The sequence below is a fragment of the Telmatherina bonti genome (assembly GCF_933228915.1).
Source record: "Telmatherina bonti genome assembly, chromosome: 10".
In the NCBI taxonomy this organism is placed as follows: domain Eukaryota; kingdom Metazoa; phylum Chordata; class Actinopteri; order Atheriniformes; family Telmatherinidae; genus Telmatherina; species Telmatherina bonti.
Genome location: NC_136628.1, coordinates 32,606,551 through 32,621,413, shown reverse-complemented (window position 1 = coordinate 32,621,413; position 14,863 = coordinate 32,606,551). Strand labels below are relative to the sequence as shown.

The window sequence follows — 14,863 nt, the reverse complement described above, 5'->3', positions numbered from 1 at the left end:
TTGGAACAAACAATGAGTGTGACGTCCTTCCTCAGCACAGTCTGGTATTTCGTAGAATCCACCATGCCACCGCTCCTGCAGACGCCCTCATAACAGGTCTGGATGTGAGTGATGGTTTTGCTGGTGGTATTCTGGGTTGTGCTACAAACAGCTCCAGCTGAAGTCCACTAACTCTCTCCACTCTACTGCTTTGAAACACCTGATTCCCACTAGAGAAACTGTGTCATTGTACACAATTACAAAAAAAGTTGGAGCGTTGTGCTAAATGTCAATAAATAAAGACTATAATATTTTACAAATCTCATGAATCTATATTTTACTCCCAGCAGAACATATCAGATGATGAAACAAAGATATTTGATCATTTCATGGAAAATATTTTTTCGCTTGTTTTGAATTTGATGGCAGCAACACATCTATAAATAAGTTGAAACGGGGCAACAGAGAGCTGGAAAAGTAAACCGGCGTGAATTAAAAACAACTGGGGGAGGATTTGTCAACTAGTTAACAGGTCTGTAAAATGACTGAGTATAAAAGGAACATTTTAGAAGTAAGTAAAGGTTTATTTATATAGCGCCTTTCAAGATAAAAATCACAAAGCACTTCACAATAAAAACACAAAAACATTAAAACAACATAAAAACATAAAGATAAAACAAATAAAACTAAGTAAAAGCAAGATTAAAAAGATGTCTTAAGCTGCTTTTTAAAAGAGATCAGCGACTCAGCTGATCTCAGGTGAGAGGAAGGCAGTTCCATAAAGCAGAGGCAGAAAATCCAATGAAAAGATGGGCCGAGGTTCACCAATCTGAGACAAACTGTGTTTAAAAGTTGTGAAATAATTTCAAATAAATGTGAAGACCTGTCAGATCCCACCATCCGCAGTGTATAATTCTTTCCAAAGGCAGCTATCGTCTGAGATCCAACGACTTCATTCTTTTTTTTTTTCTTTTTTTTTCCCTGAAAGTCCGTACTTAGGTCAGATTTCCTTTCACGTTGCTGCTCCAAACGATTGGAAGTCGCTCCAAAACTCCTTCAAACTTTCAGTTCTCCCATCAATTGCCTCATTTAAGGGGAAATTAAAACTTTCCATAGCGTTCCATTGTAATTGTTGACCCCTTTCATTTGCCTGTGTTGTTTCCTTTCACCTGTTCTTCTCTTGCCTCGTCTGTTTATCTTTAAATCCAGGGGACCTCTTGCCAGGTCATCATTGTAAATAAGAAGTTATTCTCAAATGATTTCACCTGCTTAAATAAAGGTTAAATAATAAAAAAAAAAAAAGACAACATTTAGAGAATTAGAAGGAATCCCTGTGCGCAGGGGATAAGGTGAAGAGGAAAAACTGGATGTTTGTGATCTTTGTGCTTTCAGGCAGCAGTGTGTTAAAAACACACTTCTGGAAATCCCTACATGGTGTCAGGAACACTTCCAGAATTCACCCTGAAATTCCCAGATGCAGGTTAAAGGTCTATCATGCAAAGCAGAAGCCTAATGTGAAACTGTTCTGTGGTCGGCATGCATCTCTGAAGGGATGTGGTTGCATTAGAGCCAACGGTGTGGAAGCTGTGAAGCTTCATCAATGCTGAAAACTACATGGAGCTTTTAGAGCGACTTCCGCTCCCACTCAGGGAAGACCTTGCAGATTTCAGCAAGACGATGCTGAACCACATCCCGCATCCATCACAACGGCATTACTTTACAGAATAAGAGTCCGGGAGCCATTCACAAATATAAAACATTTAATGAATTGTGGAAAAAAAAACAATCCAGCAGCAAACATTCAGGACTGTGGAGCGGTCAGACTCCTACATCAGACCAGAATGGGAGAAACTTCCTCTCCTAAAACTCCAGGTGTTGCTAAAAGAAGAGGGGATGTTGTGCCATGGTAAGCATCATGTTTCTCCCATCAAATTCAAAATGAGCTGACATTTTCCTACTAATATAAACTGTATGTTGTTTGTTATGTGAGAATTGCAAAAGATTGCATTCTGATTTTTTATTCTAAATGGCACCAAAACTTTCTCTTTTATTGGGGGGGGTATGCTTGTGATGGTGCTGCAAAGAAATGATTATTTTTACTCCCATTATGTTCAGTTTATAGTTTTACATAAAAGATTTGACTGAATGGAAATGAATCAGGGTGAGGATAACTTTTTTTTTTTTCCTTGGAACAAACTTTCAGCTCGATCTTCCCTCAAATCAAGCCGCCGTCAGTGAAATGAAATGTCTCAATAAAGCCAATAACCAAAAGCGATGTGTGTAAACTGCTTGAATTATTTTGAGATTCAAAACTACAATAAACTTCTTATGCAAGGTGTGTGTGTGTGTGTGTGCGTGTGCGTGTGTGTAATGACTCAGGAGTTGCAGCGTGAGGTGAGGTGTGTCACTGTGGAGGATGAGTGATTACAGTGGACAGTAATCCTGCAGATGGATTAGCAGGTGGCATTAGGAGAAGTGGGGGTGTAGCACACCACCACCTCTGAACTGTAACAATATGGAGCAGCAGCTCGTGGGGGCTTCGCCTCCGTCTGCCTCACCCCAGCAACACATGCACACGCAGGACACCATCACACTGCGTAACTGTGGGACGATGAGGACAAAGGCCGCTGAACTGGTGCTGCTGTTGTCCTGATGAAGACATGCATGTCCAGTGATGAAGAAATGCTTTTCTTTAGTGTCTCTAAGTATCTTTTAGATGTCAAACGTGTTCTTTAAATGTGATTAAGACTACCACTTTTGTAATAAAGATTAACTAATATATTTTAGTGTTTTTTACATTTGACCAGATGACGATGACTATTTGACCTACTGGAAAGTTATTTATGTGCACATTTCTGAAGATAGAGATGTTTTGCTCCTAAGTAACACCACTGGCTGTTGGTAATGCCATCAAAGGTTGATGACAACAGATTTCAAGATTAGTGCAAATCCTTATTTCACCTCAACTTCACAAACACTCAATTATTGTGAGTGTTTTTTTCTGTGTTTTCCTGATTAATTACTGATTAATTGTTGCATGTTAAGGACAAGGTTGTGAGAAACATTTGCCACACCGAGGAAGAAGGAATATGAAAGTGCTGACTGGTATAAACAGGCATTAGGTCAGTCTTGTTTACAAAGAGACAGCATAATGCGCATGATAAATCTGGATAAGATAGAATGGAAGTGAATAAAATGCAATTATATCGGGTCTCAAAAGTAGTTTTTCTGAAAACTTACCGTTTTGAAAAGAACCACCGTAGTTGTTAATTCAAGTAAGACTGTACAATTTCCTCAAAATGTAAATTTGCTTTTCATTTGCTGTTTCTTGTATTTGATCAGGAGTGAAGGAAACTAGTTACAGTATAGTGTCACATTGTACACAGCTTCTCTTTTAGTCTGAAGAATAAGTTTTCACTGACCTCTGGTGGAAAAGCATAAACTAAATTATTTCTGGAGTTGTACATTTTGCTTAATAGGCAGCTCAAATCAAGAAATGTTCCTATCTGATACTAGAACATATGTGTGATGTGGTAAAATGCAAATGAATCAGATGCATCGCTTTGTTTAGCGTTAATGTAAAATATAATTATGACACCTGCAACGCTGTTTTCTTCTAATATATTTATTCCTGGTTAAATCTTTTATCAAAGAAAGTATTGTCTTTGTTAACTGGATGAAGAAATTGCACTAAGGAAAATTAAACGTCACAATGTTGAGAGAGAATGAGCGCTAGATGGCAGCAGCGAAGCGGAGCCGCTTTATGTCTGATCCAGCGAAGAAGACTTGTGCTGCCTTTACAAACACAAGATCGGTGGGTAAAGTGAGACATTTACACAAGCGTGAGGATGTCTAGTTGTTTTAAAATCAAACATGAAATATCTGAATTGAGCATTTTATTTAGTTTTATTTGTTTGTTATAAAACTATTTAAATAACACAATATTTATTTAAACAATGCTTTCTATGAAGGGTTCATTTTTCAGAGCGCAGCGGAGTTAAGACGAAAATCTGCTTTTTACCTAATAAGCGTGAACGCATCTCCAGACAAACAAGGATGTGTTTGTGTGTTTTTCTTTACTCCTCTCTTAAAACTATGACCAACAAAACCTGCAGATTTATTCATATATGTCATCCCTTTCTAATGAAACACCTATAAAATCTTTGGAAAGAGTGTTAGCTGTATTTAGACTCCTACTGCGGAGCCGCACGTGAAGTTGGGAATGATTTTTTGTGGAGTTGATATTATCACTCGCTGCTAAATAAACCCAAACAAGTTCAATTCGTCTTAAAAATGAAAAATGATCCAGCTTAATTGTGTCGTGGAGGATGCTTCGACAGTCGGATCCCTTTGTGGAGGACAGCTTTAGCCGTCTCCCATCGCAGAGTAATATTTATGGGCTCTGTCAGGCCGGGGAGCAGGAGCTTTTAGCAGCCACTCTCAAAGGGAAGGTGGTGTGTTTTAGGTACCAGGAGCTGCAGCAGAAAGTGCGACCTGTGGCCAAGGAGGTTCAGTTTACCTACATACCAGGTAATCAGTCACTACATAGTCAGTAGGGGCTAAAAATGTAAGTCCTTTTTAGGTCTGTATGGTTGATGCTGCAAAAATTAAACTTTGAAATCTTGATCCAGTTGATGCAGAGATTGTATCAATTGATGCCTTCAACAAATCTCCACCCAAAAGAGGTCTGGTGGTGGGAATCACCTTCATAAAGGTAATTCAGATCTATCATTTATAAGCCATAGATAATAAAAGTTGATTGGTAAATGCTTGGAGGAGGATTGTTGATGGAAGAAGTGGTTCTCATGTCTAACCTGCTGCAGGACTCTGGTGATAAAGCCACTCCATTCCTGAATATCTACTGTGACTATGAGCCTGGCTCCGAGTTCAATCTGGAGTCTATTGCACGTGAGTGAAGCAGCATCCAGACGTGCACGTCACCGCCTTTTAACTCTGTGATGTACCTGCTAATGGGAATCATATTTCTCTGAACAGAAAGCTGCCTGAATCTGGAGCTGCAGTTCACCCCTTTCCAGCTGTACCACACAGAGTAAGGCTTTTCGCCATTACCGGAGATGATGCTGAGCTCGGTTACCATAGCAACTAACCTTACAGGTCACATTGCAAGACGCTGAGTCGATGAAGCGGATAAAAGTCACTGTGATTACCTGTGTGGAAAAATAGCCAGAAGTGTTGGTATTCTAGCAAAATGTAGTTATACACTAAATTCCAAATACCTTATACTGTCACACATGCAGGGTTTCGGACCCAAAGAGCAGACGGCGAATGTAGCGCTGAAACACAAACTTTATTACAGAGTAGGCGGTGGTCCAGTGAGCTGATAGAATTGCAGGCAGGCAGACAGGTGAGTGGATGTTTGGGAGTGCAGGTGGATCCCGGTGCGGCGCAGGACTGGTTGAAGAGCACAACAAGCACTTAGGTAAATTCAAGAATGCTAGAGACCAGATACCACTAATTCGTTGTATGATCTGGCGTTGAATGCTGGATGGACTCAGAGGGATATATTGTTGTGTGATGGGCTGATGAATGACAGCTGTGACTTAGGAGTCACACACACACACACACACACACACGCACACACACACACACACACACACACACACACACACACACACACACATACACACACACACATAGAGTCTGAAGAACCATTACATATACAATGCTCTAGTATTACCGTATTTCAATTATTGTGTGGAAGTCTGGGGGACCACTTTTAGGGCTACTTTGCAAAGACTAGTTATTCTACAAAAAAGGGTCATAAGGGTTATTAATCATGCAGGTTAAATGGATCATACAAACAATTTATTTGTGAAATTCAATTCAATTCAACGTTGAAAACAAGTTGCCTCAAATTTTGTGACTTAGTTCAGTTTAAAATAACTCAATTTATGTTCAAAATTCAAAGTAAAAAGATGACATATAATATACAAAAGATGTTTAAAGACAGAGTTGCTGTGTACAGTCTGAGAGGTAAAGCTATGTTACAGAAACCATACGCACGCACCGCCCAAAAAAGCAGATGTGTTTCCATTTATGGAGTAACTTTATGGAAATAACGAGCAGTATTTAAATAAGCTTTGGGATTCCTTCTGCTCCTTCTCAAACAAGATATAATGTTACATAAATGTGCATCCTTGTTTTGTATTGTATTTATGTTTGAGATGAATTTAAAAAAAAAAAAAAAAAGTTCCTCCTCCTAACTAACCAGAAGACTGATTTTTCATCAGTCAGATCTGGTTGGAAAAAAGTCAACGTGTGTTTTCAGTGTCTCAGAAAACCATAACAAGAATCTAAGATGTTTCTTTCTCATTGACTTCATTTAATTAGTTAATTAACATCCATCTCTGCTTTTCAAGCTTGAAAAAATTGTTTATAAAAAAGCTGGTCCAGAGGACGTTTAGGGCTAGCAATAAGATTAAAAACAAATAAATTAAAATATAACTTCAGATAGGTTGTGATGTAAAGACGTGATCATAATCAAATTCTGTTTGCAAAAAGACTTACTAGTCTTTCACGAGCAAAGCATGTCTAGTTTGCTCCAAGTGTGGTAGAATATCAGATTATTTAAAGACATTGTACCATAAAGAAAGACTTAAGTTAAACAATTTCTTCCTCTTTGGTGCAAAATGTAAATAAACGATGAAATTTGGAAACTAAAATACATAAAGGTGTGCTGCATCATGACCTGTCATTCATCAATACCATATAGAACCACAAGGGATTAATTACTATAGGAGACCTTTTGTAAAGTACAAAAACAGGGTTTTAAAATAAATGTTATGTTAACTTTGTCCGGAAGCGGCGTCGACTTCTCTGGGCTGGACCATCGCATTGTGGAAATCAGCCAGTATTAGAAACCGACACCATCTGCTTTAAATGAAAGCAGAGAAGGAGCATCAAGACTGTTACCAGCAGCTAAAAAAAGCCATAAAAAGTTTATTTACGCTGCAGTGTGTGATTGCAGCATTAATGCAGAACAGTTCAGATGTGTGACGTTCATTTACGTTTAAACAAACGAATGGAAAACCTCTTCCTATAATCATTAGCTGACTGAACAGTAGGAGGGTGCAGGTACAGGATTGACACGTCTCAGTGCAGAATGTGGTGACCGTTCTGAAACAGGCAAATAAATAAAGCATGTTTATTTTATTTTGTTTGGTTGTACTTCAGTTCTCAGTATTATACATCATTCATGGTCAGATTATACTCACATGTTGAGTTTTTTTTTTTTTTGGTAGCTTTTAGGTTTTATCGTCTCACATGTGCAGCTTACAGTGTCTGAGTGGACGTGTGTGTGTGTGTGTGTGTACGTGGTAAATATCAGTGAGCTTCTGTCCCTCTGTCAGAGTGCAGTGTGCTGATGGAGGCAGCGAGACGGTGTTTCTGCTCAGCGGTCATGACCAGAGGATCCACCTGTACAAGGAGGTGAGATCAACTCAACAATCAGACCTTGAAATGTTGCCTTAACGGTTTATGTGTGTTTTAATTATGCTGCATTTTGCTTCTTTAAATGAATCCTGTTGGTGTTTTTCTTCATTTAGAGCTCAGAAAGTGAGGAAATTAGTGTTTTAATAGATTCCTCCTCTTTAATAATGCCCCTTTCAATGTTAAAACAGTCATAATAATAATAAAGTTTATTACATTTTACGTGTAAAAGCAATAAAAAGATAAACTGAACATTAAGAGAGACAAATAATTAGGGCTGGGACAATATGCTTTTGTCCCGATTCAATTCTGATTTTTTTGGGTTCCGATTTGATTTAAATAGTCTCACAATTCCTCGATATTGCTAATTTTTGTAGATTAAAAACAAAGGAAATGTATAAAAATTTTCATTTTTTTTGCTCGTCATTTTTCTTGAATTCAATTAGAAAATTAGAAAAAACAACCCAGTAGCCAGACCATTATTCTGCTGCTATAATGCCCAAGAAGACAAGTTAAAAGATCAATAAAAACAATAAAAATGACAAAAAATTAGTCATGGATTATATTTATTTATTTAAAGAAAAAAAAAAAGTTTTTTTTTTTTTTAATGAAAAATCTATTTTAAAATCGTGAAGCAAAAAAATCCAGATTTTTGATTTTTTGATTAAATTTTCCCACCACTACAAGATAGATAGATAGATAGATACTGAGAATAAAAAATCTGATAAAAGACTCCTCAGTCTGTGGAGCTCGCAGGTAGTCAGGCAGGTCGTTCCACGGCTGTGGAGCTTGAAGTTCTGGAGGATTATGGGAGTTCTGGTGCGTTGCCATGCAGCCAGTGGAATGTGAGGAGACAGAATTTTTTTTTCCATCTTCATGTTTATGAGAAACCGGAGGAGGTCTGAGATGATGTGGTCAAATTTGCGTCTTCTGGTCAGTATCCTGCCAACGCTGTCCTGGATGTCCTGAAGCCGGGAAACCCAACAAGCTTATTTATCCATAGCAATACATGCGGTATGAAAACCCGACTGGTCACCTTCACAACAAAGAATCACTTGAACGCACCACGCTTCTGTGGAAGGAGCAACATAGCTAGATGTGTGAGGAGAACCTCCCTGGAAATGTGCAAATATCCCCCAACAAGATTCTCTTGCTGGTATGGAGCAGAGATTCTCCATCCTGGTCCTCTAGAGCCGGTTTTCTGCAGGTATTCCAAGTTTCCCTGCTGCAACACACCTGATCGGACTCAGACAAGCGCTGCACATGTCTGCTAAATGCACATTGATTGGAATGAGGTGTGTTGCAGCGAGAACACTTGGAAAGCCTGCAGACCACCGGTCCCCGAGGACCAGGATTGAGGATCCCTGGTGTGGGGTCTCCCCCATGCAGCCATGATGCAGGGGTTTTATCCACATGTTTACCTCTATTGCTAAATTCACAGAGGCACAATCCTTACAAGTTACACCTTGTTGTAAAGGCGACGAGTCAGGCTTTCCAACTATGTGTAAGGCAAGAGTACGACCAAAAGGGAGAAATTATGTCTTTACTTTTTGTTCTAAATTTGTTTACAAAATGGAAACTGAACATTTTAGCTTTTACTCATGTCACATGATCCTCATCTGCAGATCAAGGTCGTCTCCATGTCCGTGGAAATACATACAAACATAATAAGTTCCCATAAAGCTTAAGAAAACACCTTTAAAATTTCGCCATGTCCATGTTGACACAAAGATCGACATGATGGGGATGAGTTGGCATATCTTGGTTCCTCCTGAACACATCAGGGCGGCATTCAGCCCGAGTCTCTGGTCTCCAACAGAACGCCTCCCTGCACCAGTTTGAAGAGCAGCCGGTGGAGAGACTCTTCCCTGAGCTACAACAGCTGCCCAGCAAGTTAGTTATGCACAGCTTCTCTGTCATGTTTGCTGTTCATGTTCGTTAGTCTGATCGTGTGTGTGTGTGTGTGTGTGTGTGTGTGTTGAAGACACTTGCTGATGTGTCACTTGTTTAGTTCATCCACTAATCTTCGCTCAGGAAGTGGGTCTGAGTGGCAGTAATTAAGACAACGTCTGCACATCCTTAAATTAAATGTGTGTATCATCCATTACAGTGTGTGATGGTGATGTTTCTCCCTTTCTCTTCACGCAGTGTGTTATGGTTGGATACGCTGAGAATATCCGCCGGCCGGCGGCTCTCAGCGTTTGGCTGCCAGAACGGCTGCGTTGGACTGGCTTTGGTCAATCAGAAGGGACCAGGTAAGGCGGTCGTAAGGCAGCTCCTTATAATATAAATAAAGTTACACCATCGAGTCTTAACAGGGAAGAAAAACTAAAGAATCGATGAGAAAAATGAAACATTATCAGCAAGCATGATACATCTATAGAAGCAGATGTTTTTTGGCATTTTTTTTGGCATTTTGAGGGTTCAGGTAGCTGATAACACAATGCCAAGGAGGAAAGACATCAGCAGTGAAAAAAGCAACCACTGTTTTTTTTTTATCAGTCTAGGACGGCTTTTCACTCAGTTTGTCGTTCATCAAGTCAGGATTACAACATTATTTCTGTTTTTCATTAAAGTGGAACTATTTTGTGCATTTCAGGCTAATTTATTTTCATTTCTGAGACCAGAAGGGCTGGGATTGATCGAGTTATTGTCACAAACTGCTTTATTTACTTCAGACCGACCCTCTCCGTAGGCTGTCAGACCAGCCTGTGGGCAAAATGAGTGGATTGAGACTCTTCCGCATTAAGCTCCGCCTCCCGCCACTGCACTACATCGGGAGCGCGCACCGCAGCTGCTTTCGCCATCATTGTAACATCTCATAAACAGAAGGATTAGGCTCATATAAACTCATTAAAAAAAACAAAATACAATGTCAACACATAGCATACAGCCCTACATGTTGGAACCTGAATCAGAGCCTGAAAACAAAGTGGAAAACAGCAACCCACAGCAACGAATGCAGCAGGATGTCTCTCTTTGGTAAACTCACCAGCCATCGTTGGAAATAACTTTATCCCACGTTTTCCACCCGCCTGATGTATTTGTACATGCCCTTGTTAACCAGTAGAAGGTAACCAATCACCGAACCTTATCTCCCGGGACGTCACAAGGATTTCCAAGTAGAAAAAACTCTCTAAAACGACGCGTTTTTCGTTGCCATGGAAACCGAACGGAGAGAGTGCTGCAACTCAAACGCAAACACAAACATGCGTTTAGGTGATAAAAAAACAGTGTCGTTCACATGTCTGATGAGAATTCAACACTGTAACATTGTAGAAAGCTCAGAAAACGCCAAATACCATCATAGCACCCCTTTTAAGATGCATTATGTAACTTTCTGACCTTAAAACTTCCCGTCCCGGACTTGTTCGATCACACAGTGACACATGACACATCTATCATGTTCATTTCATATTCATGTTCAGCCACTGTACCAGACTGTGGATGGGTGGAGCAGCTCCTTCAGCAGCAGACTGAGACATCCTCCGTGTAGGACAGAGCGCTACCACACTGCTGTCAGACTGTACCACTCATCTGTACAGTCATGATACTTTCTTCATACTCCACCATGTAAATATGTATTAAGCTTGTAAGGTTGTTTTTTATTTACACTTTTATTTATACTAATGCGGATATTTGTTATATTCATATTTATTCCTATATTTGCTGCGATACATGTTTATTTCTTTCCTGCTGCTTCATGCAACTTATCGCCAACCATAAGCGGCTGGAACAAGCGAAGTTATTTCTACAGCTGCTGCTCAGTAGCCGACACTATACAACCTGTACGTACGGGACGCTGCGTGACGTTTTGCTTTGCGGTAAAATAAGAAACTGGCTGTTTTGGCCTCATACCAACGGATGATTTGGGTTTCTCCTGCAGCCACAGGAGCTGGACATCCTGCCATCATTATGAACTCATCATTCAATTCAGCTTTTTTTGTACAGCGCCACTTCACAGCAATGTTGTCACAGGGCACTTTACATACACATCATTTCCAGCCAATTCATACATATCCTACAATATAAACCAACTGATTACATTGAGTCATGACTTCCATCCAATCCCCCATCCTGAGCTGCACACGGCGACAGTGGGAAGGAAAACTCCCCTTTAACAGGAAGAAAACCTCCGGCAGAACCCAGCTCAGGGAGGGCAGCCATCTGCCTCGACTGGTTGGGGTGGAGACGACAGGAAAGACAGATCAACATGTACAATTGCACTTATTCATGAAGACCTGCAGAAAAAAGGAGAAATAAGTTAGAGACGGCAATTTTGGCATATATTTATACATTAATATATAATGTAATGTAATAGAGCGAGGTTCTTCTCAGTGCATCAGGTAACATCCCCATTGTAGTAATGGATGGCTAGACTACCCATAACTATAAGAGCAATGAGCATAACCTGGATAGTTGGGTCCCGTACATGCAGACTCCAACTCAGGAGATGCTCATATCCTAACTATAAGAATCATGGAAAAGGAAAGTTTTCAGCCTGATCTTAAAGGTGTGGAGGGAGTCTGCCTCCAGAACCCACGGTGGGAGCTGGTTCCATCAGAGAGGAGCCTGATAAGTGTTGAAGAGTTAAACATGAGGCCACCTGCCTCACAACCACAGCTTTGCTTCCCAAACACATCAGCAGATCTGTAGCAGAATGACTGGAAAAGAAAAGAATCTGGGCGCAACCATGCAGTCCAAGTCAAGACCTCAGATTTAAATGCTGCATCGGGTTTTGCAGGAACGGATGTCTGCAAACCTCAATGACCCGAAGCAACCATGTACAGAAAAACGTTCCACAATGATGCGAAAGAGTGAAGATATAACTTCATGTTTTTGATGCTAAAGGTTGTCCTACAAGCTGCTGACTCATGGAGTGGGAGCTGCTTTCCACACACACACACACACACACACACACGTGTTTCGGCTGAGTTTCGGTTACGCAGATAATGACCCGTACTGATGTATTGTTTTGTTCATTTGAGGCTGCATTTACCTCCTTTTAATACCTGATAAGGACGAATCTGTTGTATAAAAGCATGGGATTAAAAAGGTGAGCCACCTGTTTCACAGGACCTTAATTTAAACCACATTAGTGATTATTTTGTTGTCTTTTTTGGAGCCTTTTCAGATTAACAGAAGCGAATTCTTAATTAGATTCAAGTAGTTTTATGTTGGTGTGTATCGCTGAGGTGCTTCATTAAGATCCCAATCAGGCCTCATGTTTCCACTGCTCTGCTTCGGGGGTTCGTTGTGATCTCTGATAAGCCGGTGCTGTTTGAATCAGAGGGCGGATGAAATCCTGTCTGTGTCGTAATTTAACATTAAGTGTGTTTTGTTTTCCTCGTGTTCTCCTTGTTGCTTCTACACCTGCTGCTATGGGATTGGGTCGTATCTACTGTGGGGTATCAGCGGCTCTATGTGTGTTTTTAATTAGAGGTTTTGCAGAGCTGGCGTGTTCAGTTCGACAGTCCGATTTCTACAGTGCTGCTGTTTCCTCTAAGCTGCCAAACCAAGCCGAGCCGGGCCAGCGGAGAGAAAAGTAAGTCCCTGGTCTGTTTAGGTTTGACTCATACTATCATTATGTGCCTCAACTGTCTGCATGTTTTTCTTCCCAGGTGAGGAAGTGGAGAGCTACAGCCTCCTGATAACCAGCACTATCGAGATGGCGGTTGTTTACAGGTCAGTATGACGGCTGCAGATGAAATCAGGTGTTACTGTGGAGAAGGAAAAGCAGCTGCGGTGTTACATGTGTGTGTTTCTGCTCAGAGATGTCCAGGAGCGTGGGTTGTCCTGGCTGACGTGTCTCTCGGAAAGTGAACAGTGGGATGCGGTGCTTTGCGCGCTGGTCATCGACCTGGACTTTGACGGGCAGAAGGAGGTGCTGCTGGGAACATATGGACAGGTTAGAGCTCCTCGTTTCTACAGGAGAGGTGAAAAGTCAGCTCCAAGCCCTTTAATTCCTCTCATCTCGTTTTATTTTAAAGGCTCAGTTATTATTACTGTACTTTGTGACAAACTTTTCTCAGTCAGAAGAAATAGTGCACTAGTCGAGGGCTGTTTATAATGCAGATTAATCCATGTTTGTTGCTTTACATTGCAAGTGCAATTGAATTAGAATAAATTATGGTGCTTATGGCAATGCAACGGGATACATTCACAGCACCGACAGGTCATTTAATGTGACTTTTTTTTGGCAGCAAGACCAAGATAAAACAGAAACAAGTCCTATCCTGAATGAAATTACAGCACCAGCCGAGGCAGGCAGCTCGGGGCACGGCTCATGTCACCTTAGTTTATCTGAGGCGAAAGGCTTATTTATCTTTCTGTCACACAGGAGCTTCTCTGCTACAAATTTCAGCCGGAAGGTAGCGGACAAGACGGGCAGTTTCAGCTGCAGTGGAGGCGGAGCTTCAAGAGTCCTTTGCTGTCCATCATCTACTTAGACTTGACGGGGGATGGTTTGAGAGAACTGGCAGTGCTCACGCTGAAGGGTTTGCACGTTTTACAGGTGTGTTGGAGTAAATCTTTCCAACTGGATGGTGTCACAGCTTGTGTTTGCTGATGATCAACAGATTAACATTAAAGTTCTTCTTAAAAGTCATCATGACAGAAAGTGAATTATAGTTAAGCTCAGGTAATTACTGACCTCTAGTGGCCACTAAGAGAAATTGCAGCATGACTGATTTTGCAGGTTTTTTACTGCATCTTTTTTAAAAAAAAAAAAGAGGAAGAAATTATTAAATTCTCTGCTTGTTCAATTAGTCTTCCTCCACCTAAATAAAAAAATGATCCAACCTTGAACAAATAGCATGTAATTCTGCTGCTTTTTTTTTTATTTTTATTTTATCTTCCTCACACATTCACAACAATGCAACATAACTCTACACATCTACTGCTGTGCATGTTCTGTATCTGAAAATGTGTTTTTCTTTTTTCCTCTGTGTTTTCAGCATAGTCTAACCTGCACTGCTGATTTGGTCCTGGAGAGGCTTGGCCAGAGGGTGTCGGCGTTGATGGCCGGCTCAGAGCTGCAGCCAAATGAAGCTTCAGAGACAGAAGAGAGCAAAGCCGATCAGATCCAGGAGGGTATCACTCAAACACCACCGTGTTAACAAAGATATTTATGTTGTTTGGATGTTTTGGTCCAGTGTAAATAAAGGGTCAGTGTGAAGGATTATCTCAGGGTTATCTTATTTGAAATATGACATGATGTCATTCTGTCTCTTTGGGGAAATTTGTTTTGGACTCGAGAGCTGTCGCTTTAGCTGCCTTCACAAAGATCAATAAACAGACTTTTTCTCATTCATCTTACAGTTTTTCAGTTTTTGGTTCCTTCCCTGGATCTACTTTACAGTACAATTTTTTCCCCCCAACTTTTCAGTATCTGTTATGATGAGTATCCATGGCAACGGAAAAAGCCATTTACCAA

The 14,863-nt window shown here is 40.5% G+C and overlaps 1 protein-coding gene across 1 annotated transcript; it reads left to right on the top strand.

The window, feature by feature from the left end:
- The first annotated feature begins 4,049 nt into the window (after nt 1–4,049).
- Nucleotides 4,050–14,852, top strand: kptn (kaptin (actin binding protein)). The gene is made up of 12 exons (XM_079247203.1): nt 4,050–4,509; nt 4,611–4,693; nt 4,803–4,887; nt 4,975–5,029; nt 7,350–7,428; nt 9,248–9,321; nt 9,577–9,683; nt 12,869–12,973; nt 13,050–13,113; nt 13,201–13,336; nt 13,769–13,942; nt 14,385–14,852. Exons 1-12 carry the CDS (start codon nt 4,308–4,310, stop codon nt 14,544–14,546), a joined length of 1,326 nt encoding a protein of 441 aa, XP_079103329.1. The 5' UTR covers nt 4,050–4,307; the 3' UTR covers nt 14,547–14,852.
- The last annotated feature ends 11 nt before the right edge of the window (nt 14,853–14,863 follow it).

Excerpts from the sequence above, each read along its gene's own strand:
- kptn (XM_079247203.1), top strand. The coding sequence starts at position 4,308 with ATGCTTCGACAGTCGGATCCCTTTGTGGAGGACAGCTTTAGCCGTCTC. Across the intron at positions 4,694-4,802 it reads TGGGAATCACCTTCATAAAG|GACTCTGGTGATAAAGCCAC; the intron begins GTAATTCAGATC and ends AACCTGCTGCAG. Across the intron at positions 12,974-13,049 it reads CCGGGCCAGCGGAGAGAAAA|GTGAGGAAGTGGAGAGCTAC; the intron begins GTAAGTCCCTGG and ends TTTTCTTCCCAG.